This window comes from Sciurus vulgaris (genome assembly GCF_902686455.1).
Source record: "Sciurus vulgaris genome assembly, chromosome: 7".
NCBI classification, from domain to species: domain Eukaryota; kingdom Metazoa; phylum Chordata; class Mammalia; order Rodentia; family Sciuridae; genus Sciurus; species Sciurus vulgaris.
Window position 1 is genome coordinate 64,952,485 of NC_136467.1, and position 25,911 is coordinate 64,978,395.

The window sequence follows — 25,911 nt, forward strand, 5'->3', positions numbered from 1 at the left end:
TCTTGCACCTTAATTTTATGATTTTAATCTAAGGAACGTACTTTTATAAAAAGGCAGCTGGAATTTTGTATAACAGGTTTTAAAGGTACTTCCTCCCACATCCCCCAAAGAAAATGGTTTTAACTTAGTAGTTTGTCAAAGTTTGTAAATTGTACCCATGGACTTGTCAATTTCTAACTTCAAGGGTATGGAAGAGGGCCAGAAATAGACCTTTACTTTTCATTTGGAAGGATTTAATCAGCTTTCTAAACTTCTTATTTTGGGGATTTTCAAGTAATATATTCTCTATGTGTATAAAATAATGGTTCACTCCTGTAAAATGAAATTGCTAGAATCAATCAAGCCAGTGCACCAGTAGTTATTTGTAATGAATGATTGTGTTTGACACTAATAGTCAAGTCTGGAACTATATTTTACAGTCCACTTCTGTTTTACAAGTATATTTAAACACCTTGGGGTTACTATAGAAATAGGATTTACAATTCAATATATTTATTTATATTTTTAAAATATAATATGACCTCAACTCAGTGGAGAAATGGTGTATTATGCAGGTTTGTGTCAATTACATAACATTAAAATTGTCTGATTTTTGTCAGTTTCTAGTAATTATGATCAGCGGGTGGTTTACTTAAAGGCAGCCAACTTATAAGAAGAATGGGGCTCTCAAGACATTTTAACTTAAGTGCTCAAATGTTTTCAGGGTCCATTTTTTTATTTTTAGGCACTTATGCAGTGAGAGATGAATCTCTGAAAACAAATGCTTTTTAATTTTAATTTTAAAAAGAAAAAAACAAGAAGTGTTTTAAAGTATGCCTTCTTACCAGCAATAGTCCATTTGAAAAATAATGCCAGATTTTTGCCAAGATCAGTGTTTCCTCAAAACAAAGATTAAAAATAGATCTGTATAGTGTGCTCTTGTACCTCTACATAGGTTCTTAAATAATTTTGAGCAGTAACGCATTTAGCTAAAGGAAATAAATCAACTGTGAATAAATGCATGTTTACCAAAATGGCTGTTTACAGTGCATTTAGTTCTTATAAAGTTGATATTTCACAGAATTACTTAATTTGGAATTCTGTATAGTTTAGACATCAGTCATATCTGGAGACAAAGGAAAATGTGCAATATTTTATATGTAGGTAAGCTAATTGAAGTGTACCTAATTGAATTATCTGGTTAATTTGTAATAGATAAGTTGTATAACATTTTCATATCTTAAAATGTTTTTTAGATTAATCATCAAGTGAAATATTTTCAAAATAAAATTCTACAGAAAAATTCTGCTGGCTATGATATACACATTTTTGAACAAGATAGGAACTAGAGCCAAAAGTAGTATTTGATAATTTTATTTACTATGCCCTAATTTGTAAGCTTCTTATCAATTAAACCTGTAGGGTTTTTTTTTTTTTTTAAACCATCATGACGTTTGTGATTCTTCTTAGCTGTATTGGTGTTAAAATTAAAAATTTGGAGTTTTTCATATTTTTATGGGAAATTTAAAGAAATCATTTCCTTGACATGTGATAAAGTGTTTACCTCTAGTGGTAAGATTTTATAATCACCTTCCATGGTTAGGAGGCGAATGCTATAACCTGCACATAAGTTAATTAGATGTATAGTTTGGTTATCAAATTTTTTCTAAAATGACACCACCACAAAGTTTATAGATTCATTTTTTGAGACAGTCATTGCTCTGCATTGGTTAATAAAAATGTCTTTTTAAAGAAATTCTCTTTGAAAATACCTCTAGTGTATTAATCATACTTGATTTTGTGGAGTGGGGGGTAAACCACACCATTAAGAGATAAAGTGTAATCCTGAAGAGGTAATTATAAGATTTGTCTCAGGCCCCAAAAACATAAATAAAGATTGGTGTGGAATCTCATTAGTGTACATGTTTTCTGCCATTCTAGTCTGTCTTTTATTAACATTTTTCTAATGGTATTATCTAGGTAAATAGTTCATTTTTAGTGTGAATTATTTTGCTGTTTCAAAGAAACACATGAAGTGTAATGGTAGTGAGTTTTAAAATTTTTATTCGGAAATATTTACATAGGAGTGTGGTGGGCCCAAAGTTCCTATAATATTGCCTATGGACACCTTTACATTTAAACTGTTTTTTTTTTTTTCTCCTACATAAACTTAATTTATTCAAATTTCTAAAATGTACTGAGTATAATTAAGTATGGAAGTAGCATTAGAGTTATTGGATTGACCTGGCTCTGCTAACTTCATGTATTTAGGAAAATCACTAAATTACTGTCAGCCTCTATTTCTTTGGAAGAAATTAGATGTTCTCTTCTGGACCTTAAGTTCTTCAGTTTTAAGTAGAATATGATTGTAGGGTCCAAAATCTAAAAGCAAAAGTGAGCTTTTATTAGATCTTACATTATGCACATACTATGAATTACATTTGTATTATAAAGATTTATCAGGTGTCATTCATAGTTTTCCTGTAAACACACATTGGTTAAATCTGTCACATTCTGTTTGTGATAGTGCAAATTGTGATACACTTATTTTAAATTACCAATTTATGCAGAACTTTGTGAAAACCAGTTCAATAGAGTGGATTTAGTAGTTATTTCAAAAGAATAGAACTTTTAAACTGTTAAAGAAGCACTTTTTAAAATTTTATTATGTACTATAAAATTATAAAACCAAATTATGAAATACTGGGTATTAGAATTTTCTAGAACAATAGGAAAATTAACTCTAGTTTACAACAGGGTGAGACTTAGGGATAGTCTGGAAAATATGCCCAGCACAGATGATATGCTGCAATACAGCCAACACCACAATTTTATTTCCAACACAACTGAGGTTTGGGATCACTGGAAAAAGCTTTTGTTCATGTTTGTGGAAAAAATTACCATAACCCTCTGCTGCATATCTGGGCCAAACTAGTTCTGGTGATTCAAAAACCCATTGCTTCCTATCAAGGCAAATCATTGATCACCTTTGTTGAAATGGGAAGGGTCTGAAATCCAGTGTGGTATGGTGCAAATAAAACCCTTAGAACTTTAAATTCGTATTTGCACTTTGGTTTTTCCTTCAGTCACTCCAACAAATGTGCATAATACATGCTAAATTTTCTTTTGTGCAGAGCTTCCTGCCTTCGTTTGGAGATATGGTCATAAATCTAAGAGAGAGGAGCTCTGGGACGTAGCAGCAGAAAAGCCTGAAACCACTGTTAAAAGGAGGTCAAATGTTTTATTTAGCTCAGGAGTCATAAGTGAAAGACTATTCCTGAGTAATAAACAACCCCTTGGGAGAACCATTACTTATTTGTATCTACCGGATAGAATAAATTTTTTACCTTAAGTGTTGAAAATTTATCATCCAAAGAAAGGCCTTTTGTACATTTAAAAGTAAAATGTTACCACTGTTCCTGGTTCCACATGAAGTTTGCCAAGTCTGAACAGTTTTCGGATACATCATGTTTTATCCTGTCCAGGATACTGGGTCATTTGCAGAAATTTAAAATTTGTACACTGGGCTGGACATGGTGACACAATTGTAATCCCAACGACGCTGGAGGCTGAGAAGGGAGGATGACAAGTTCTAGGCTAGCCTGGTCAATTTAGCAAGGTCCTGCCTCGAAAAATAAAAAGGGCTGGGGACTCAGTAGTAAAACACCACTGGGTTCAAGCCCCAGGACAAAACACAACAAATTGACTCTCCTGGCCCTCTGATATTTGAGTACCTTGAAAGAGAAACTACTACTCGTAGGGAAGAAATATTTCCATACTTATTCGTGATTTTAAACATTAGGGTGTGTCTTATAAGGAGATAAATGTCCTTGGGGAGACATTTGTTAAATACAGGATCGAACAAGGGAATAAAAGATAATAGCACAAAGAAGTGGCATGATTTTATACTTAACAATGACCATGAGGTTTGGGGTTGTTATACAGGAATAGTCATAATAGAGGTTATACAGGAGACGATCTTTTATATTACTCGAAACATTTTATAGTGTCATTTTCATTCACAATTTGCTAAGTGTTCAAAAAACTTGCGACACGTTGATGAAAATAATAGAAGTCGGCAGCAGATGGCGAGAGTGCGTCTCGGAACCTTTCTATTGGGGATCTTTCTCGAGAGGAACCGGAAAGGGAGAGGGACCCTTTGTCACTATGTGGGGAGGCCGGAAGCTGAGCTCCTCCGGGGGTCGCTTTTTAAGAGTGCTTGGGTCTGGGTGCAGAGGTACGCAGTCAGATCGTCTTCGCCTAATTTCGTGGGCGGGTGAGTATGTGCGGAAATCCCTGACGCAGCCCACCATGGGGCCTGGAAGTTCTGCGCAGGCGCGGCGGGACGGTGGGCTGTCGCTGGGCTCCGAGCTGGTTCAACGCAAAATCTCTAGCTTGGCACCTGACTTGCTCTGCGTTAAATACCAGGATTGGGTTATCCTGCTCATTGTTCCAGAGGCCGAGAAAAAGCTAAGGTGTTAGTGTCGGTGGCCGGGCAGAGGGCAGCGGGCGTGCGGCCTCCACGTATCCGACGACCTTTCTCTCATTCTAATTAAGCTCCTGACCACAGGAGTCGTCCACCCACTCTATGTATTACTGGAGCCTCAAGGTCGTGCTTCCTTCCTTTGCAAATGTGAAAAAGACACATCAGCCGGTCTTTCGTAGTTATACGTAGCATTGTATCAATATTTTGTTTGCACACGTCTTGCCCCTTTATCCAGAATTTAAGACAGCTGTATTACTTTTTGATTAATAGATTCATTCAGCAGACTATTTGCGAATAAGGTCAAGAAAATAACTAACTGCTTTGGTGCTTTGTATATGACAGTCGAATTATTGAACCAGAATTAACCAGAGAGTTAAGTTCGTCGTTTACATGAAACCCATTTAACAAATACTGTATAATAGGAATTGTAATGGGCCCTGGGAATTAAAAAATGAATGACACATAAACGATTTTTTTTTTTTTTTTAATTAAGGTAGAACCAAGATCGGGATAGATATAATGAAAAAAGAATGGAAGATCGCCTACAAATAGAGTTGATTAGTTAGTATTCTCAAACAGTGAAAAATAGTACAGGTAATAAGAACTATGTAAATCCACTTGTACGCAAATGGAAATAATTGGGATATACTTTTAAGAATGTAAGGTACAGGGGCTGGGGAGATAGTTCAGTCGGTAGTGTTTGCCTTGCAAGCACAAGGCCCTGGGTTCGATCCCCAGCAACCCCCCCCCCCCGCCCCCAAAGAATGTAAGGTACAAATCAGCATGTATTATGAACTTGGAAATATATATCTTAATTTTAGCAGTGATTGCCTGTGGTGGAGTAGGTACTTTTCAATCATTTTATCATACATTATATACTTTTCTTTTTCCAAACTTTCAATAAACATGTTTTTTGTAATCAAATTAAGGGGAAAAAAAGTCATTTCCAAATGCGGGCTGAGGGTGAAGGAGCATCTAATCTATATGTGGGATCAGGAAAACTTTCTGAACAAGGCATTGAGAGAAACTGTCTTGAAAGAGTTGGATAGTTTTAGACGCAGTTGGAGAAGCCAAAAGACAAACTTGAGAATCGGGAAACTGCAGTGTTCCTTGAAAAGTATGGGGATGGAGGGGTGGAGGTGAGGGACAAGGAGTGGTAAGAAGTAAGATGAGACCTTTTAGGTCATGCCGAGTTCATGAAGCCTCTTGAGGTTGATTGTCCTGAGGACAGTGGGAATTATTGAAGGAGTTGTGATCAGACTTATGTTTTCTAAAAAAAACACTGCAGCTGAGATGGAGGCAGGCAAGTTTGGGCTCCAAACTTAAGAGTATCCCAGACAGGAATTGATTGCTGGGGGAAAAAAATAAAAAAAGTGTTGGCAGGGTAAAGTCTGTTGCCTGTCTTATTAACCCTCAGCATGGAGTCTGCTATAAATGACTTTTGAGTGAATTAAGTGAAGTTCATCCCATTCCTTTAAAAATCTCAAATACCAGAATTTAAATTAGGAAAGGATTGGTTGCATTCTGTTTATTAATACATACTCAGTTGGTCACTTTCAGTTGTGATAAGGTGGCTTTTAAAGCTCTTGAGAATTCTAGCAATACTGATGAGTAAGAGATTCATTTTCCAGAAAAAGAGATCAGAGGAGGGTCAAGGAGTATCAGAGTGCGATACTATTAAATTCTGTGAGGCACAATTTTATAAAAATACTTCATATTTCCTCATCTATATATATAGTTTATATAATTCTTTAATATCTCAATTACCTACCCAAAGTCATAAAGGAGGTGTTTTGTTTTATAGTACTGGGGTATTGTGATCCTCTTGCCTAAGCCTCCCAAGTCACTGAGATTACAGTTGTGTGCTATTATGCCTGACTTAAGGTGGTGAACTGAGTTTTAAAAGGTAGACCAGAAAGAGTTGGGAAAGAGGAAATAACATGAGCAAAAACCTAGAAGTACAAGCACTCTCCCCTTTTTTTAGAACACTGTAATGGATTTGGGCCATGCTGTGAATGGCCTACTGAAAAAACATAAAGCGAATAAACAATAAAGTGCTCAAGAGAAAAATGTGAAGAGACTACCAAAAGTCAAAACATGAAATATAAATCAACTTTATACTAAAGAAATGATATTTAACTTCACCCTTGATAAAATTGCATTGCTATACCACTTACACCAATTGGATTAGTAAAAGTAAAAGCTTTTGATTAACATGTTGTATGGATGACAATGTGGGAAAACTAGGTGCTGGACACTCCCATGTGTTACCCATAGGATTGTTAACTGACTTAACATGTATCCATGTGGTTACTCACAAATGCATATGCACTCAGATGTAATTATCAGAATTTTTACCTGTAGGTACTCTCACACACATAGGAAATTACCTAATTCAGCTTCATAATAGCAAAGGAGAAATAACTTAAATGTCTGTTCTTAGGGGCCTGCCTAAATAAATTCAGATACAGTCATACAATGGATGACCATGCAACCCTTAATTTTTTAAAAAAGCTGTGGGGTGGACTCCTTAGATGACGTTAGGAAACAATCTTCAAGATACTTTGTTAGATGAAAAGCAAGATCCAGAAGATTGTGTATATACTGCTATACTTTGTGTAAAATGAAATAATTTGATATATGATAAAGATTGCATATGTATAAAATATTTCTGGAAGCTTACAAACAAATCTTGTGATATTGGTTGCCTGTATAGAGAGAACCTGGATGACTATAGTCAGGGATAGTAGAGACATCTTGTAGTATATTTTTTTGTCCTTGTTCATTTTTAAAAACTTTTTATTTTGAAACAAGACTGAAAAGAATTTGCAAAAATAGTAGAGTATATGCACCTATCCTTTGCTTGGTTCTTGGTGATAACAACTTACATAACCTTAGTGCATTATCAAAGTCAGGAAATCAACATTAGCATATTGTTAACTAAACTACAAACCTGATTTGGATCTTGCCACCTCCGTATACTTTTATTGTGTGTGTGTGTGTTTGTGTGCATATGTGAGAGAGCGACAGAAAAAATGTAATTTATCAAATGTGTCGATTTGTGTAACAACCACCACAATCAAGATACAGAATGACCAACTTCCTAGTGCTACTCCTTTATAGTCAGACCTTACCCCCAACCTTAATCCTTGACAATCACTAACCTATTTCCATGACTAATTTTATCATTTCAAAAGCAATATAGGACTGGGGACATAGCTCTGTGCCTAGCTTGTGCAAGGCACTGAGCAACAATTTTCTGTCTTAAAAAAAAAGTGTTATATAAAATGAATTGTACAGTATATACCTTTTGAATGTGAGTTTTGTTCTTCTCAGCATGAATACCCTTGAAATACAAGTTTGCATGTTTTAATAGTCCATTCCTTTTTATTTCTGAATAGTATTTCAAGATGTGGATATACCACGGGGTGTTTAGCTATTCACCTTTTATAGTATATTTTTGTTGTTTTCAGTTTGCAGATCTTATAAATAAAACTGCAATGAACATTTATTAGAGGTTTTTTAGGGACATAGTTTTCACTTCTGATAAATTGCACAGGGAGTACAAATGCTGAATTTTATGGTAAATGTATATTTATTTAACCTTATTAGGAACTGCTAATCCACTTTCTAGAGTGGCTATACCATCTTTCCCATTCCCACTAGCAATACAGAAAAGATGTAGTTGCTTCATATCCTAACCCACACTTGGTAATCTCAGGATTTTAAAATTTTAGCCTTTTTTTTTTTTTTTTTTTTTTGCGGGGGCGGGTCTTTCTTTTTTTTTTTTTTTCTTCTCGGTGTAGGAGATCAAAAGTGGAGCCTTGGGTTGGGGTTGTGGCTCAGTGGAAGAGCGCTTGCCTAGCATGTGTAAGGCACTAGGTTCTATTCTCAGTACCACATAAAAATAAATGAGTAAAATAAAGGTCCATCAACATCTAAAAAATTTTTTAAAGGTTAAAAAATAAAAACAAACAAAAAGAAACTGGATCCTTATGCAAGCGCTGTATGTGGAGCTACACTTGCAGCCCCAGTGTTAGCCATTTGGATAGGTATGTGGTAGTGTCATACTGCAACTTCATCTCCATTACCCTGATGGCTGTTAATATTGAATATCTCTTTATTTGCTGATTTGTGTCTTAACATCTTCTTTGATGAAGTGTCCATGTCTTTTTATGCCCATTTTACAATTCTTACACCCTTTAATGATTGAATTGCTTTTGGGGGTTGTTTTGTTTTTTGCTATTGAGTTTTAAAAGTTCCTTAAATATTTTGGTTACAAGTTCTTTGTCAGACATACATATAGTTCCTCCTCTTCAAGTTTTTTCTTTTTCCTACCAAAGTCTTTTACAGAACAAAATCTTTTAATTTTTGTTAAATCCAGTTTAATGAATTTTTTCTTTTTATTGTGCTTTTGTTATTATGTTTAAGAACTATATGCTTAACTCTTAAGTCTTAAAGATTATCTCCTGTTCTTCAAGAAGTTTTACAATTTTGCACTTGTCATTGATTTTTTTTTTTCTTTCTCCTTTTTTGGTACTGGAGATTGAACTCAGGGGCGCTTAACCACTGAGCCACATTCCTAGCTCTTTTTTAATTATTTATTTTGAGACAGGGTCTCGCTAAATTGCTTAGGGCCTGACTAAACTGCCGAGGCTGACTTTGAACTTTCAATCCTTCTACCTCAGCCTCCTGAGCCGCTGGAATTACAGGTATGCGCCACTGTGTCTGGTGGCACTGATCCATTTTGAGTTCCTCTTTTTGTAAGATGTGAGATTCAGCTTGAGGTTTTCTTTTTTTGCCTTATAGACCAGCTATTACAACACGATTTATTGAAAAGACTCCTTCCTCCATTGAATTGCTTTTACAGCATTGTCAAAAATCATTTGGGTGAGTTTTGTTGATTTATTTCTGGGCTTTTTTTGTTCTGTTGATCTGTGTGTGTGTCTTTTCCTCTTCCAATACCACACTGTCTTAATTGACTCTCTAGTAAGGCCTAAAATTGGGTGGGATGATTCAGTGGTGTATTTTCACCACTTTTTCAGTGGTGTTTTAGTTATTCTGTTTCTTTTGCCTTTCCATTTAAATTTTGAAATTAACTTGTCTGTGTTTTTTATAAAAACTTGGATTTTCGGAATTGTGGTAAATGTATATAGATCAATTGGGGAGGGGCTGATATCTTCACTGTGTTGTATCTTCCAATCAGTGAATTTGATATGTCCCATCTTTATTTATCATCTTTGATTTCTTTCATTAGCATTTTATAATTTTAAGTATATAAGTACAGGTCCTATATGTGTTTTCATTAGATTTATACAACACTGAAAGTACTTCATCCTTTTGGGAATGATTTTAAATGATATAGAATTTTAAATTTTGCTTTACAGTTGTTCATTGTTAATATATAGAAATATAGGGGTGGGAGGGGTGGAGGGAAGGAAAAAATAACAGAATGAATCAAACACCATTACCCTAAGTAGATGTATGATTACACAAATGTTATGCCTTTACTTCATGTACAAACAGAAACAACATGTATCCCATTTGTTTACAATAAAAATAAATTAAAAATAAATAAATAAATAAAAAATAAATAAATTTTGCTTAAAAAAAAAAAAAAAGAGAGAGAGGATGAGGATTGGGAATATAGCTTAGTGTAGAGCATTTGCCTAGCATGTGTGAGACTCTGGGTTCAATCCCCAGTACACAAAAGGAAAGAGGGATAGAAAGAGCAAGAGAGAGAGAGAGAGAGAGAGAGAGAGAACACAAAGATTTTTTTAGGCAGGAGGAAAATTTCCATTTGTTATGTATAAGAATGAAGAATACTAGAAATGATAATGTATACATAATAATAAATATTTTCATATTTTTAAATATCTTTAAAACATAACAGATTATTCAAAAAATATTTTAGGATTTCCATTATGATTCATTTCTGAGTTATTTGGAAGTACATTGTTCCATTTTCAGTTATTTGGGGATTTTCAGGGTATCTTTCTCATTGATTTCTAGTTTTCTTTTTTTTTTTTTTTTATGGTGTTGGGGTTTGAACCCAGGGCCTTTGTGCATACAAGGCAAGCACTCTACCAACTGAACTATATCACCAGCCCTTTTTCTCATTGATTTCTAAGATATTCCTTTGTGATCAAATCACATACTTGTATTGTTTCGATACTTTTAAATTTGCTGAGACTTGTTATATAGCCTTCAATGGCTATCTTAGCGACTGCTCTCCATTTGGAAAAGATGCAAATCCTACTATTATTAAGTAAAAAATGCAAATAGAATGAATGGTGTTACATGCAAGTCTTCTATAACTGTACAGTTTCTCTTTTGTCTAGTTTTTCTAGCAATCTCTGACAGGAAAGTGTTAAAATATTCAGCTGTAATCATGGACTTGTCTATTTTACTTTTTGGGTTTTGCTTCACGTGCTGTGATGTTCTGTTATCATGTACCTATAATTTCAGATTATTATGTGCTCTTGGTAACATGACCTCATAGTCTTTATGTAATCTCTCCACTGTTCCTTGATAATACTTTTTCAAACTCGACTTGATATTAATTTAGTCTTTCCAGTTTTCCTTTAATTCATGTCTGCATGGGATACTTTCTCAATTCTTTTACTTTAAATCTATTTGTGGCTTCATATTTGAAATGGTTATCTTTTGGATAGTACATAGTTGGTCTTTTTAGATCCAATCTGACAATCTCTGCCTATTCATTGGAGTGTATAAAAATCCTAAACTTATTGAATTGCATACTTTTAAGTATGTACAGTTTGTTGTGAGCCAATTATATCTCAATAAAACTGTTTATAATTTTTACTGACAAAAATATATAGAAATATGATTGATGTTTTTTGTGTATTGACCTTGTAATCTTTGCCTTGGCTGAACTTGCTTTTTAATTCTAGGAACTTTTTTTAAAGATTGTGTGGATGGGCTGGGGATATAGCTCAGTTGGTAGAGTGCTTGCCTCGAAAGCACAAGACCCTGGGTTCAAATCCCCAGCACCACAAAAAAAAAAAAAAAAAAAAAAGATTGCTTGGAATTTCCTACATAGATAACAGAAACAGTTTAATTTCTTTCTTTCCATTCTGTCTTCCTTTTCCTTCCTCACTGCATTGGATAAGACTTAGCAATACTGTTTAGTTAGTGTGGTGAGAAGGGATATGCCTATCTTGTTCCTGATTTTAGGAGGAACATACCTAACCTTTCACCATTAGGTACAGTGTGAGCTATAGTATTTTCTAGCTTTGTGAAATATTTTCCCTTTTATTCCTTTTTATTCTTAGTTTGCTATGAGCTTTTTTTATAAGTGGGTCTGAATTTTGTAAACTGATTTGTCTATATCAACCAGTGGGATTATGTGGTTTTTCTTCTTTTGTTTGTGACTGTGATTGACTATGTTGATTGATTTGCTATATTGATTTCTATATTTCTATATTCTGTTTCTATATTGATTGATTTTGCATGACTACTAGAATAAATCCCACTTGATTGTACCATATAATTCTTTTTATATATTGCTAAATTTTGTTTGCTAATATTGGTTGAGAGTTTTGTGTCTGTTAGTGAGAGAAATTGCTCTGTAGTTCTCTTTGCTGTACTATCTTTGTTTTTTATATCAGAGTAATACTGTTTTCATAAAATAGGCTGAGAAATGTCTCTCTTGTATTTTTGGAAGATGTTGTGTAGAATTGGTCTTTATTTCTTCTTCAAGTGTTCAGTAGAACTTGCCAGTGAAGCCATCGGAGCCTGGTTATTTATTTTTCAGAAGCATTTTAACTATGAATTCAATTTCTTTAGTGATTATATGACTTTTCATGTTCTCTCTTTCATCTTGCATGAGTTTTGATTGTTTGTGGTTTTCATGGAATTAATCCATTTTGTCTAATTGTAGAATTTCTGTAGTTTGTAGTATTACCTCATCATCCTTTTAATGTCTGCCAGGTCTGTAGTGATAGGCCCTCTTTAATTCATAATATTTGTGATTTAGGTCTTTCTTTGTCAGTCTTGCTAGAGGTTAATCAATTTTATTGATCCTTGCAATGTATTAACTTTAGGTTTGATTTATTGACCCTGTTTTTGTTTTGTTTTCAGTGTCATTATTTCTACTTTTATGATTTCCTCCTTTCTGTTTGCTTTGGGTTTATTTTGCTGTTTTTCGTTGCTTAATGATAAAATTTTAGATTGTTGATTTGAGAACTTTTTTAATATTAATATTTTAGTGCTGTAAGTTTCCCAAGTACTGCTTTAAAAACATCCACAGTTTTATGTATGATATATTTATTTTCATTTGGTCCATTGTTTTTTGATTTCTCTGGGATTTTGTCCTTAACTTATGCATTTGTTAAATTTCATGTTATCTTTCTATTATAGGTTTTGAGTTTGATTCCGGTAGAGTCAAAAACATACTTTTTTTATAATCAAAAACATACTTTGTATGATTTCAAATCTCTTAAAGTTGTGAAGACTTGTTTTATGTTCCAGGATATGGTTTATATTTATGAATGCTTCATGTATGTTTTAAAAAATGTACACTGTTCAGCAGTTTGGGTGTTTCATGAATTTCAGTTATATTTTATTGGTTGATGATGTTTAATTCATCTATATCCTTGCTGATTTTCTGTCTAGTGGTTCTACCAATTATTAAAGGAGGGATGTTGAAATCTTCTAGTATAGTTATAGATTTATTTCTCCTTCAGTTCTGTCAATTTTGGCTTTGTTTTGAAATTCCATTGTTTTGTACATATACATTTAGAATTGGGCTATCTTCTTGGTGGATTGTTCCTGTTATCATGATATAATATCACTCTCCGTCTCTGATAATTTTGTTATAAGTCTTCTTTGCCTAAATATGTTCTGCAGCAAAGTAACTGATTCATAAAACAAGTCCCTATGTGAATTCAAACATATAGACTTTATTTTAGCTACACACACACACACACACACACACACACATTTTTATCTCCCTCTCTGTAAACAGTGTTAAGCATATGTAAAAATCCATTTAGTGTCACTAACCTGGAATTGACAGAATCTGAACCTCAGAATTAATGTTATCCTGGTTTAAAAGGTAACAGTTTGTATTCAAACATCATTTTTTGTCATTTTGTGCAACATAATGTAAATGCAAAAGCTAATGGCATGAGAAGCTTTTACATATGCATTACTTAGTTTTGCTAATTGTAATTTCAGGAATATCTGGATAGAATTAGATGGCAGAGAACAAGACCTTTATTTTGTTTTTCAAGTAAAATCTAAAATTGAGAAAAAAACTCCTTTGTAATTGAAAAAACACAATTGTATTGTAACATAAGATTACCATATAAAATGGAATTTCTTCAGTTAAATCCGTATCAGGAATTCTTAATGTGCAATGCTTTTCTCTAGACATTTAATTTTTTTCCCCAGTTTATTCAGAGACTCAACCCAGTTGGACTCTACAAATTAAACCATGGGTTTTCAATGAATACAAAACCATGTGGTTCAAATCCTATAGGATGACCTTTTCCTGTTTGAATAGAATAAACAGTTACAGGTGAGTTCGTTTATTACTCTGGCAAAAATTTACATAATTATATGCTATAGTAGTTTAGTATTGATTCTGTTTAATAAACTTGGTTAGTTTGCAATAGTTCATGTATTTTGATTAAAGTAGCTTTTATTTAAATATTCTTAAGTAATTTATTTTCTTATAACTTTTAGATCTGGAAAATTTCAAGTTCACAGAAAAGCTAAAATATATAGCTAATACATGTCTTTCATCCAAATTCAGAGATAGCTTTGAATTTTCATAGAAGACCATATTATTTGGAGAAGTATTTTTACTCCCTCATATTATCTCTTAACAGAACAAAATGCAGTCCTTAAAATCAGAAGCAAATATGAAAGGGTGGATAAGTATACATTGTAGGTAGTAAGAATGAATCAAAGTAATGACTTTCTGAATTTATATTTTGTAAACCAATTTCTAACCTTATGAAAAATAATTGCTTAAGATGAACTCTGATTTCTAAGGGGATGCTCAGAAATTTAAAAGAGATCTTTTAAAAGAGATCTTTCTTTTTAAAAGAGATCTTTCGAGATTGGGTGTGAACCATTCTTGTTCAACTGAACTCACTGTTACTGTTAAATTAGTTCTTGATTACTAAGGTATGCATTAAGTATGGAAAAGGAGATCAATATTCCTAAGATAATATTAAAGAAAAATGGCATTTGAATCTAAAAAAAAAAAAAAAGGAATAATGAACATAGAATGTGTCCTCCATATGTAACTGAGAAAAGCAGTACAAATTGGAGGGCATTTCCTTTCTGACTTAGCAACACAAACAGAATTTTGGAGTACTTTTCTATACTGCACTATGACTCAGTGTAGTATCTATCTAATTGCTGTTTAGTCTCTGTTTGATCTTATTTGATTAAAAATGTTAGCTGAGGGAGTGGGTTTGTAGTTCAGTGGTAGAGCACTTGCCTATCGTGTGTGAGACACTGGGTTCAGTTCTCAACACCACATATAAATAAATAAAGGTCCATTGACAACTAAAAAAATTTGTTTTTTAAATGTTAGGTGAATGATAGTTTCTAGTCCTTTTTCTTCTATTATTTGGCAAATGTCTCTTGAGCATCAACTATGTTTTAGAAACTGTACTAGTCACTAAGAATAAAATGGTGAGACAGTTCATGCCTGCCTTTCATAGTGCTTATGGTCTAGTGGGGAGACAGGTATGACTAAATAATTCTACAACCACAGGAGGAAGTACAGTGAAGTTGAAATAGGGAAACTTGACCCAACTTTGAGGATTAAGAAAGATTTCATTTCACTTAAACTAAGAGTTTGATGGATGAGGAGGAAAACAGGGATGTGGGAAGAATATTCTAGAATAATATATGCAAAGTGCCTGATGAAAGAGCAAGCATAGCCAGTTCAAAGAACTGAAAAGAGACCCACGTGACTAGAGTAGAGAGGATCAAGAGAATTAGAGGAGGTGAGTTTGGAGAGGGAGCTAACTGGCGACCAAATAATTCTGAGCTTTATAAACCATACTAAGGATTTTAATCTTTTGCCTAATGATACTGGGAAGCCATAGAAACATTTTATGTGAAAAATACCATAATCAGATTAATATTTTGGAATAATCAATCTCTATGCATCATGGAGAACAAATTGGAAAGGGATGAGGTAGGGAGTACCCATACTGATTAGAAAAAGCTGGAACAGTAGTTCAGCGATGATGGGAGCTTGTACTTGATGATAGCAGGAGAAATGGAGTAAAGAAGGTGGAGGCACCTGTATTCAAAGCCTGGCTCTTTCTTAATCTCTCAGCCTTTTCTGATCTGTCAGTTGGGAATAATCGTAGTACCTTCCTTGTAGAGTTGTCTGTAGAAGTGAGATGACATGTACTTGACTTTTAATAAAGATTATATAAATGTAGCTTTTTATTAGATGAGACCCAGAAGGCCAAGTTTTATAAAGTTCCATTTTTAGTTGTAATTTAGTTTGAAAGCAAAGGCGAATATATATATGAATAGTGCAATTCTAATAAAACTTGATTTTAAAGCATCAAAATTGAGCAATCTATGTATTTAGAATCTAACAGATTATAAATATCTTTCTTCACAATTTATCCCATATTACATTTTTAAAAAATAGCATTATTTGCCTTGGTCTTTGTTTTCACCACTTAGGTACCCTTGGACAAGACTGTATAGTACTTCACAATCCACAGTTGACAGCAGTGAGGTAAAAACCTTCCTGGCCCTGGCTCACAAGTGGTGGGATGAACAAGGAGTATATGCCCCTCTTCATTCTATGAATGACCTGAGGGTGCCATTTATTAGGTAACATTATAGAAACTCTCTGTCTTTTAAAATGCAATTCAAGAACTGGTCTTGTTTTGGATTCATTTTTATCTTGTTTTATACTTCAGTTCAAAATTCTACATTTTAAATTAGGGACATTCTCCTCAGTGTTCACCATTTGAAACCATTAATTTTTAGTAACATTACCTAAAGTCTAAGCAGCTTCCATAACTCAACTTGGAGCATTTTTGGATATATCAGTTAATTAGAATTAATTCTTATGAAAGGGAGCTAATGCACTAGCTCATCACGGCCATTTTATAGCTACTTACCTGCTGTGGCTTTCAGTCCATGAATGTGGACTACACGTTTGCTGTGGGAGATAAAGCAAGGCCAGAGACCATCAGAGATTGCATTTAAAAAATAGTTGATTTGATCTTCTGTCCACTTATTTATTCATTAAACACTTTTGAGCTGCTGGTAAGACGGATATAGTCACACAATATCATACTCAGAGTCTACTCTAAAGGAACTTTCTGATTCATTTTTGCTTGTTCATCTTGAATCAGTGCAGCAAAAAGGGAAATATTATCACTGAATTTGTGGATTTCTGAATTAAGGTAGAGAAAAACAGAAATGTTGATGACTGGTTCTCAAAGCGCAGGCCCTAGACCAGCAAACATCAGTATCACCCAGGAACTCATTAGAAGTGCATATTCCCAGGTCTCATCCTAGACCTGCAATTCTAGGGTATTACCAATCTGTGTTTCAGCAATCCTTCTAAGTGATTCTGATACATAAAAAGTTAGAGATCTCTATTTAAGCTACTGTGGCATCTTTATTTAGATATCACATAAAACATCACCTAGGGCAGTGCAAGCTGTGGTTACAAGTGTAGATTTTCTTTCCAGCCAACTGGAAGTCATCAGAGGGGAGTAATATGACCTAAATTATTATACAGAGGAATCATTTTGGCTATTTGAAAAATGGATTGGACTTCATTTGAATTGAGTCCTTTATGTGTATTATAATATTCCAAAGTGATCTACTTAACCATTATACATGTCATTGTATGAATTCAATTAATTTTATTAGCAATATAGGATAACCAAAGATCTTTATTATATGTAATATTTATTTTAATATAATTAAAATTCATGTTCAGTCTGATTTAAAAGTTCACTTTGCATTACTGTTAGATATGTATCTACCTAGGTGTAGATGCACATGCACATGTACATATGTTTGTGTATGGGTGGTGAAGGATTACTATGATTATCTTAGAAATAAGTTTGCTTTATTAGATATCTTTCTATATGTTCATACATGAGAATACAACTAATTTAGAAGATTAAAAGAGAATTAAAGTTGGTTGTGGTGGTACACACCTGTAATCCCAGCAGCTCAGAGTCTGACACTGGAGGATGGCAAATTAAAAGACAGCCTCAACAATTTAGTGAGACCCTAAGCAATTTAAGGAGACCCTGTCTCAAAAAAAAAAAAAAAAAAAAAAAAAAATTGACTGGAGATATGGCTCAGGGGTTAAGTACTCCTGGGTTCAATCCCTGGTACCAACCCCCACACACACAAAAAGAATTAAGGGCTGGGACTGTAGCTCAGTGGTAGGTAGAGCACCTGCCTAGCACATGGTGGAACTGGGTTCAATCATTAGCACCACATAAGAATAAATAAATAAAATAAAGGTATTGTGTCCATCTCCAACCAAAAAAAAAAAAAAATCTAAAAACAGAATTAAGAAGGGAATATGGTCAACTTTTGTAAATATAGATCTCTTATCTTCTCCTTTAAGTCTTGTAAAACAGCCTAAGTTGCTGACCGGAAGTGGTCTAGCAAGTACTGATGATATAGCCAGTAGACATATTTGTATCCCATCCTGTTGCTACAGTTTTATTCAATAAATATTTGAATAAAATTCCCATGGAAATGACCTATTGCTGATTAAGATATCTAATAAGCACTGATGACATAGTAGGTATCTTGTATTCATTCTGTTGATTCAGTTTAATTAAATCATTTTAATAAAACTAGGTAAATCAAAACAATCTATTTTGAAAATTTTTCTTTATTACTAAAGCAATAATTAAGTCATAATTACTACTAGATTCTATTTTAGAGCTTTGCTCTAAACTCTCTACTTTTGATTTTTCAAAATGTTTTATAATTTTTTTTCAATTGTTGCATTATTGTGTACCTAATGGTGGCAATTGTTACTTATTTGTGTATGCTCACATGTAACTGTATAATTTGGTCAATATCAATTTCCCAGCACTTCCCCACTTCCTCCCCTCCAGTCCCTTTCCTCTACTGATTTCCCTTGAATTTTTCATAAGATCCCTGCCCTATCCCTTCTTTCTTTCCTTTACCTCTCTAGAATAGTTTGTAAATTAAATGTCATTTAAATGCTGAAAAATGAAAGATTTATCCCAAGTTATCAATAACCTATTAAATGGGGATTAACTTTCGTTGAAAACTGTATTGCTTTTAAGACTTTCTATTGATAAAATTAATCATTTATTTTTATATATTTTGGAATTTTTTTAAAAAGAGACAATCTTTTGAAAACAGTTGCTAATCATCAGCTAGGAAAAACCTTTGTTTGGGATGAAGATTCTTGATGTTGGCTGTGGTGGTGGATTATTAACTGAAGTAAGTGACTTTTCTGCCATTTTTAATTGGGAAAAAAAAAAAATTGAGAAGTGGACTTGTACATTATCCTTTCTATAAGTAGTGTTATTAATTTTAAAATGCATGGTTAATATTTTCATGATTATAAAAGTAATTCTCATGCTTTTTGAAATTTTTAAAAATCTAAAACTCAGAAACTTAACTGAACTTTTTGTTGTAGTGGTGGTAGTGGTAGTTTTTAATAAAAAGTGGGGCAGAATTCATTCAAATACTTTTGTGTGATCTTTTCTGTCCTAAGAAATTAGATAGTTCCTATTGATTAAATGCAGTGATAGACTGTCCTTTTCATATCAGCACTTTACGTACTTGTGGGATTCTTTCTTAGATGCTGTAGAGTACTTGGAAGAGTAGTTATCCTTCCTGTGAAGAGATATGCTTTAGCTTATAGTAAATTTATGCCTTACAGCTGTATTTTATTCTGTCAACATGGGGACTTTTTGTTATAATACAGCATCATGATTTGATCTTTGAAATACTTTAAACAACAGCAAGGGATATTAAAGTATTAAGATTCAATGGAATATGGTACTGTCGAAGTCCATAGTCAGCCAAGTTGATAGACTAACAGGCCTTTGATGTGCAGTTAAGTTCTCACAATGCACAGAAAACATGCTCCTGACCTGGCAGTGGGCTAATTTCTTTTGACATCAATTACAAAACTTCAGAAAGCCTAAAATATGTGAATTAAGAATATGTGGGGACTGGGGTTCTGACTCAGTGGTAGCGTGCTCACCTAGCATGCGTTGAGGCCCTGAATTCGATCCTCAGCACCACATTAAAAAAAGAGGTATTGTGTCCACCTACAACTAAAAAATTTATATATATATATATATATATATATATATATATGTATAAATTAAGAATATGTGGGGCTGGGTTGTGGCTCAGTGGTAAAGCGCTTGCCTAGCATGTGTGAGGCACTGCTTCAATTCTCAGCACCACATATATGTAAATGAATAAAATAAGGTCCATTGACAACTTAAAAGAAAAAAAAGAATATGTGGTGTACAAAATTATAAATGAATAAGATTTTACTATGTGTGTTCTGCCATCTGTACAGTGTATCATTGCAGAAGTTATGTCTGCGGTTAAGATTATAGGACATACTTTTAGCTTATTGACTAATATTGTTTACAGAAACACTACACAAGTGTGTATTAAATTAAGCCTGTATTTAAATGCTTGGGCATGTCATGAGAAGTGTCCAGATGTAAAATCTGAACAAGAATAGCTATAAAGAATTATTTCTAGGACTTGGGATGTAGCTCAGTGGGAGAGGGGTGCTTAGTGTGCATAAGACCCTGGGTTTGACCCCTAATACCACATATGCATACGTACACAATCAAATCTGGTCAGTCACAGAAAAAAACTATAAAGAAGAAATTGGTCATTAGAAATGATAGCTGTTTTTACATTTTACATTGTTACATTTATTGCATTTCAAATATTTAATACTGTGCTATATACATGTAGATGTAAGTTTTTATTGTTTGGATTGTTGTTCTCTTAAGCTTTTTATTATGGAAAATTTGAACTGTGTACAAAATAGAGAAACTGGTATATGAACCCATGTACACAAAAATTATCTTCAGTAATTATCACTTTGTGGTTAATCTTGTTTCATTTTTGGTAAGCTTTTTATTGCTAACTTGTGTTCTCTGTCTTCCTGAGAGTAACTTCTTTTGATGCCCATTAGCCTCTAGGGCGGCTAGGTGCTTCAGTTGTTGGAATCGATCCTGTAGATGAAAATTTAAAACAGCCCAAACACACCATAAATCATTTGATCCGTCCTGGATAGAGGATAGAGTTACAGAGTGTGTTCCCTGGAAGAGATTATGGAAGAAATGGAAGAAACTTTTGATGCCGTTATAGCTTCTGAGTTATAGAACATGTGATTGATCTAGAAACATTTACACAGTGCTGCTGTCAAGTGTTTAGAAGTAAGACTTTTCAGAATCACGTGTTTGTTTTTTCTGTGAGTGCATGTGTAATAGTCTTACCATAACATGTTTGATAATACTTTAGCAGTCCAGCAGTAAACTGTAAGAAAGAAGGAACCAAGTAATCGAGGATTAAGGGGGACATAGAGCCTCTCTGCTGGTAATTACTTCTGCCCTCAGATTGCCCTCATAGCAGATTTTCTAGTGTTATATTAGTTCAGGAATCTTGGAAAATATTGGTGCTAAACATTGGAAAAATAACACATTTATAGTGATATTTTCCCACTGATCTGGATTATAATCTGGATAAAATACTTAAAGATATCATATGATAATTTACCAAGAAACTGATTTGGATTAATACTTACAAATCAACAAAAATAGTGATTAGCATGAATTTACTTAAATAGCATTTGTTAAATAAATCTGTTTTCAGTTTATGAAAGAATCACTTTATACATATTATCTTGCTTGATCTTACCTATAACCAGATAAGGAAGGAAAGACAGATATTTATCATCTTCTTTGACTTTTGAGAACTGGAAACTGATGAAATGTCAACAGTCACTGAGCAGTTAGGTAGGGCTTAAGGCTAGATCTTTTGATTCCAAATCTGGTTCTCATTATTTATTATGCTTATATAATTTGCCACAAACTTAGTCTTCTAAATGTGGTTCCAGTTTTCTAATATATATTTATATTATTATTTTTTTAAGATAATTTTGGGTTGGGTATTGGGGGTTGAACTCAGGAGCACTGGGCATTTCCACGAGCAACATCCCCAGCCCTTTTTATTTTTTACTTTGAGGCAGAGCTTTACCAAGTTACTGGGAGCCTAGATAAGTTGCTTAGCCTGGCCTTGAACCTGTGATCCTCCTGCCTTAGCCTCCCTAGTTGCTAGAATTATAGGCCTGTGTCACTATGTCCAGCTTAATAAATATCTTTAATGTACTATTAAGGTTTTGGCTGTTATTGTTTATGTATTTAAGATGTAACACTTTACGGTCAAAAGCTAAAGGAATGAAGTACTTAGCCCATATCTAAATCAAGCTTTCTAAAAAAATTTTTATTTTGTAGTAATTTTAGATTTGTGGAAGAATTGCAAAGATAACATAGTGTTCTCTTCCACTATTTTCGCCTTACATTAATAACTCACATCTTAAGGATGGGAACTAGGGTGAGTTAAGTAAAGTGCCTGGGCATAAAACTGAAGGAGGCTCTATTGCCAGCCCTGCACTGCACCGCACACCCTGAAAGGGACTGCCTGTTTCAGCTCTGTGCCCTAGAATGTCACTTGCCTTGCCATAGTACCTACACTTAACCCCTGGCACATAACTGAGGCATGAACATTGGCATTATGCTTATTAACTGGACAACAGAGCTTGTTAAATGTTATTAGTTTTTCCACTAATGTCATTTTTCTATTATGGATCCTATTAAAGCTCTTGCATTGCATTTAGTTGCCATGTCTCCTTACTGTCCTTCTATCTGTCAGTTTCTGGTGTTTCATGTTACATGGAATTTTTATGAGGCTTAGCTCCTCTTTTCCAATTAAAACTCATTCTTTTTTAAATTTTTAAAACATTTAAATTTTCTTTTGGTTGTACTGGGGACTAAACCCAGGGTCATGCTCAGCGACCAAGCCACCCCCTACCCCTTCCCTGAGCCCATATGTGATTCTTTTTTTTTTTTAAAAACTGGGTATTTAATTAAGGATGCTTTCCCACCCAGGCACATCCCCAGTTCTTTTTATTTTTTATTTTGCGACATGGTCTCCCTAGTTGCTCAGGCTGTTCTTGAACTTGCAGTCTTCCTGCCTCAATTACTGGGGTTACAAGTGTGCACTATTGTGCCCAGCATGATTCTTAAGATATTTTAGAATGCTAAAGTTTTACAGAGAAAAGTTAACATGGCATGATGTAGTATGTAGTATTTCAGTGTTTAAAGGCACACACTGATATTTCAGGGCCTGCTCTTTATTATTTTTGGTTTGGGGTGGCATTTGAGATATATTATCTCTTCTCCCCATCCCACCCCATATGTATATAGAAAATGGCAGACTAAATATTCCCTAAATGCTTTGTATTCATCTAAGTGCTTATAAGGATCTCTTCATAATCTTTATATAAATGAAATCAAAACAAAACAAAACATTCAAACCTCAAGGTTTCCATGTTCAAACCTTCATGTTTTATTTGGACTGAAAACACTTGCAGTGCACCATGCATAAGATGTGTAGCTTTGTGCTGTACCAAACAACTTAGACAGGCTTGGAACCCAAGAGGAAGCAGTGATGACATGTTAAAAGTAAATGTGGACATATAACAAAGAAGAGCATCTTATTTCTATATTTTATTTAAAGTATTTCATATGTACAAAAGAATATATGTAAAATAAATATGTCAATGATGTATGATATTTAAGAGTTACAAACCCTTCAGTGAGTAACTGAGTGGATTGCCTCAAGTAGTTGATTTCCCAAGAGAAAAAATAGTATTTTGTTGAATTATATTTTATTCACACTTATGTATCTTTTCTAAAATTGTTCAGGTTACAGTTTTTTTTTTTAATGTTTTTTGTAGTTGTAGATGGACAGCATGCCTTTATTTGTTTATGTGATACCAGGATCGAACCCAGTGTTTCACATGTGCTAGGCAAGCGCTCTGCCACTGAGCTACAGCCCTAGCCCCTCATATTTATGTATCTTAACTGCACTTAAATTATTTAAAAGGAAGGAAGAAGAAGGGTAAGCCAAGCTTTACCTGCCTCTCCTAACCTTTTAAATTTTACTTCAATACAATTTTACCTTTACATAATTTTGCTTCTTTTAGCCTGGTGGTTCTTTATTCATTACTACAATCAACAAAACACAGCTGTCCTATGCTTTGGGAATTGTCTTTTCAGAGCAAATTGCAGGTATTGTACCAAAGGGTACTCATATGTGGGAGAAGTTTGTTTCACCTGAAAAGCTAGAGAGTATTCTGGAATCAAGTAAGTATTAAGAATTTATTTTTCAATTTTCACATCCTAACTGAACTTTTTAAGTCACCTATAATTATTAATCACCTAACCTAGCACTTACTTAAACAGGTTATTATTTTTTTGGATGTTGGTTTTATCTCCTCAAGTATGTCATCAACTTTTTAAAGTTAGAGTTAAGTGTATACCACTTCACTCTCACCTGTGGCACCTAACCCAGGACTAAGCAAATAAGAGATGATTATTGAAGACTTTCTGGCTATTTAGACATCATTTGATTAAAGATGAGATGTTGGGGGCTGGGGAAATAGCTCAGTTGGTAGAATGCTTGCCTCGCTAGCACAAGGCCCTGGGTTCAATCCCCAGCACCGCAAAAAAATTTAAAAAAAAAAGATGAGATGTTGGTAGCACATCCCCAGTTTGCCCTACCGAACCCTGCTTATATCAACTTATCTTACATACTTTTCCTGATTCTTCTACACTCAGATGTGTTTTGAACTTCCGTGTCACTTTTTATGTTTTACATTACTTACACCATACCTTATATTATGGTTATTATTATTATTTTTCCCCTTTTTCTGGCCTGTGTGCTCCTTAAAGGCAAGATTATATCTCCTTTTATATTTCTTTTAATGCCTTGCTCTGCTTTTCATATAGTGAACTCTCAATTTATGTGTTGAATTCCTGTTAAGTAATCCATGTTTCTCCATTCATTTGGCTTTCTTTTTCTTTTTCTTTTTGCCGTACTGGGGATTGTACCCAGGGGCATTTTACCACTGAGCTATAGCTCCGATCCTTTTATTTTATATTTTGAGACAGGGTCTCCCCAAGTTGCAGAGGGTCTTGCTAAGTTGCTGAGTCTGGCCTCAAACTTGTAATCCTCTTGTTTCAGCTTCCCAAGTTACTGGGATTACTACAGTCATGTGCCACCACACCTGGTTGGCATTTGGTATTCTTGTTGAGTTTTTGAGCTCATTGTCTTTCTCATGTTTTTTATTCATGTAACAGCATAGCAATAAAGTTGATTTTACTTGGAATATCATCAGTCCCTAGGAATGTAGTAAGTTCTAGAGAGTTTTGTGAATACTTTTGTTGAAAATGAAGTAGAAAAAATATTTTGCGGATACTTTATGGGGATAATCTCCTGATAAAAACATTTTCTAATAACAGCTAATATTTATCGAATACTTACCAAATTCCAAACCCTCTGCTACTTTATGCACATATCTCTTCTAACAGTTTTGTAATAAATGTTCTGTGATGTGAGAAAACTGTGATTCAGAAAGAAAGTGACTTGCCTGTAGTCACTATATGTAGGTATCAGGGCTGAGATTTAAACTCAGGCAGTCTGCTTTTGAGAATGTGTAGTAGTCTACAGTGAAGTATCATCTGTGTGTGGTTACAAAGTGTTTTTTGCTCATTAAATAAAAAATCCTTTGTTAATATGAAGAGTAAAAGGAGACTCTTGACAGTTGGAAGGTATTTATTAAACTTACACTTTTTAATATTTTTTTCAGATGGTCTATCAGTTCAAACTGTGGCAGGAATGTTCTATAACCCCTTCTCAGGTTACTGGCATTGGAGCAAAAATACCAGCCTTAACTATGCAGCTCATGCTGTGAAATCCATGATACAGGAACACACAGTGCCTGCTGCTAATGCTGCCACCAGCCCAGGTGTGCACAAAGAGCTGAAGAAATGAATTGTTTCTGAGGACTGTAGTTTTTATGGCTTGAAAGTCTAATGTTTACAAATGCAAAAAATATACAATTTGTCTTCTGAGAAAGAATCATGAAGAAGAGGTCAATAAAAGAGCTAAATCCTTTGATGAAAGTTTTATATCATCTCATAGCTACTTTCAAGGGATTCTATAAAAAAGTTTTATCAAGATATTGTGTGATCTAAGAGTTTTTAAGTTCCTCGGCTTTTGTTATATAAATTGGCTATGCATATTTCATTTCATCTTACAGAATACATCCTCCCATGTACATATATATTTCCCATATGTATATACAT

At 34.0% G+C, this 25,911-nt stretch overlaps 1 protein-coding gene across 1 annotated transcript; it reads left to right on the forward strand.

Annotated features, from left to right (window-relative positions):
- Positions 1-1,427: 1,427 nt before the first annotated feature.
- COQ3 (coenzyme Q3, methyltransferase) lies at positions 1,428-25,911 on the forward strand. The gene is given in 11 exon segments (XM_079148660.1): positions 1,428-4,255; positions 13,883-14,009; positions 16,157-16,309; positions 18,837-18,876; positions 18,878-18,937; positions 20,673-20,724; positions 20,727-20,777; positions 20,780-20,854; positions 20,857-20,915; positions 23,748-23,907; positions 25,413-25,911. Coding segments are annotated over 11 exon segments (1,179 nt in total). The 5' UTR covers positions 1,428-4,038; the 3' UTR covers positions 25,598-25,911.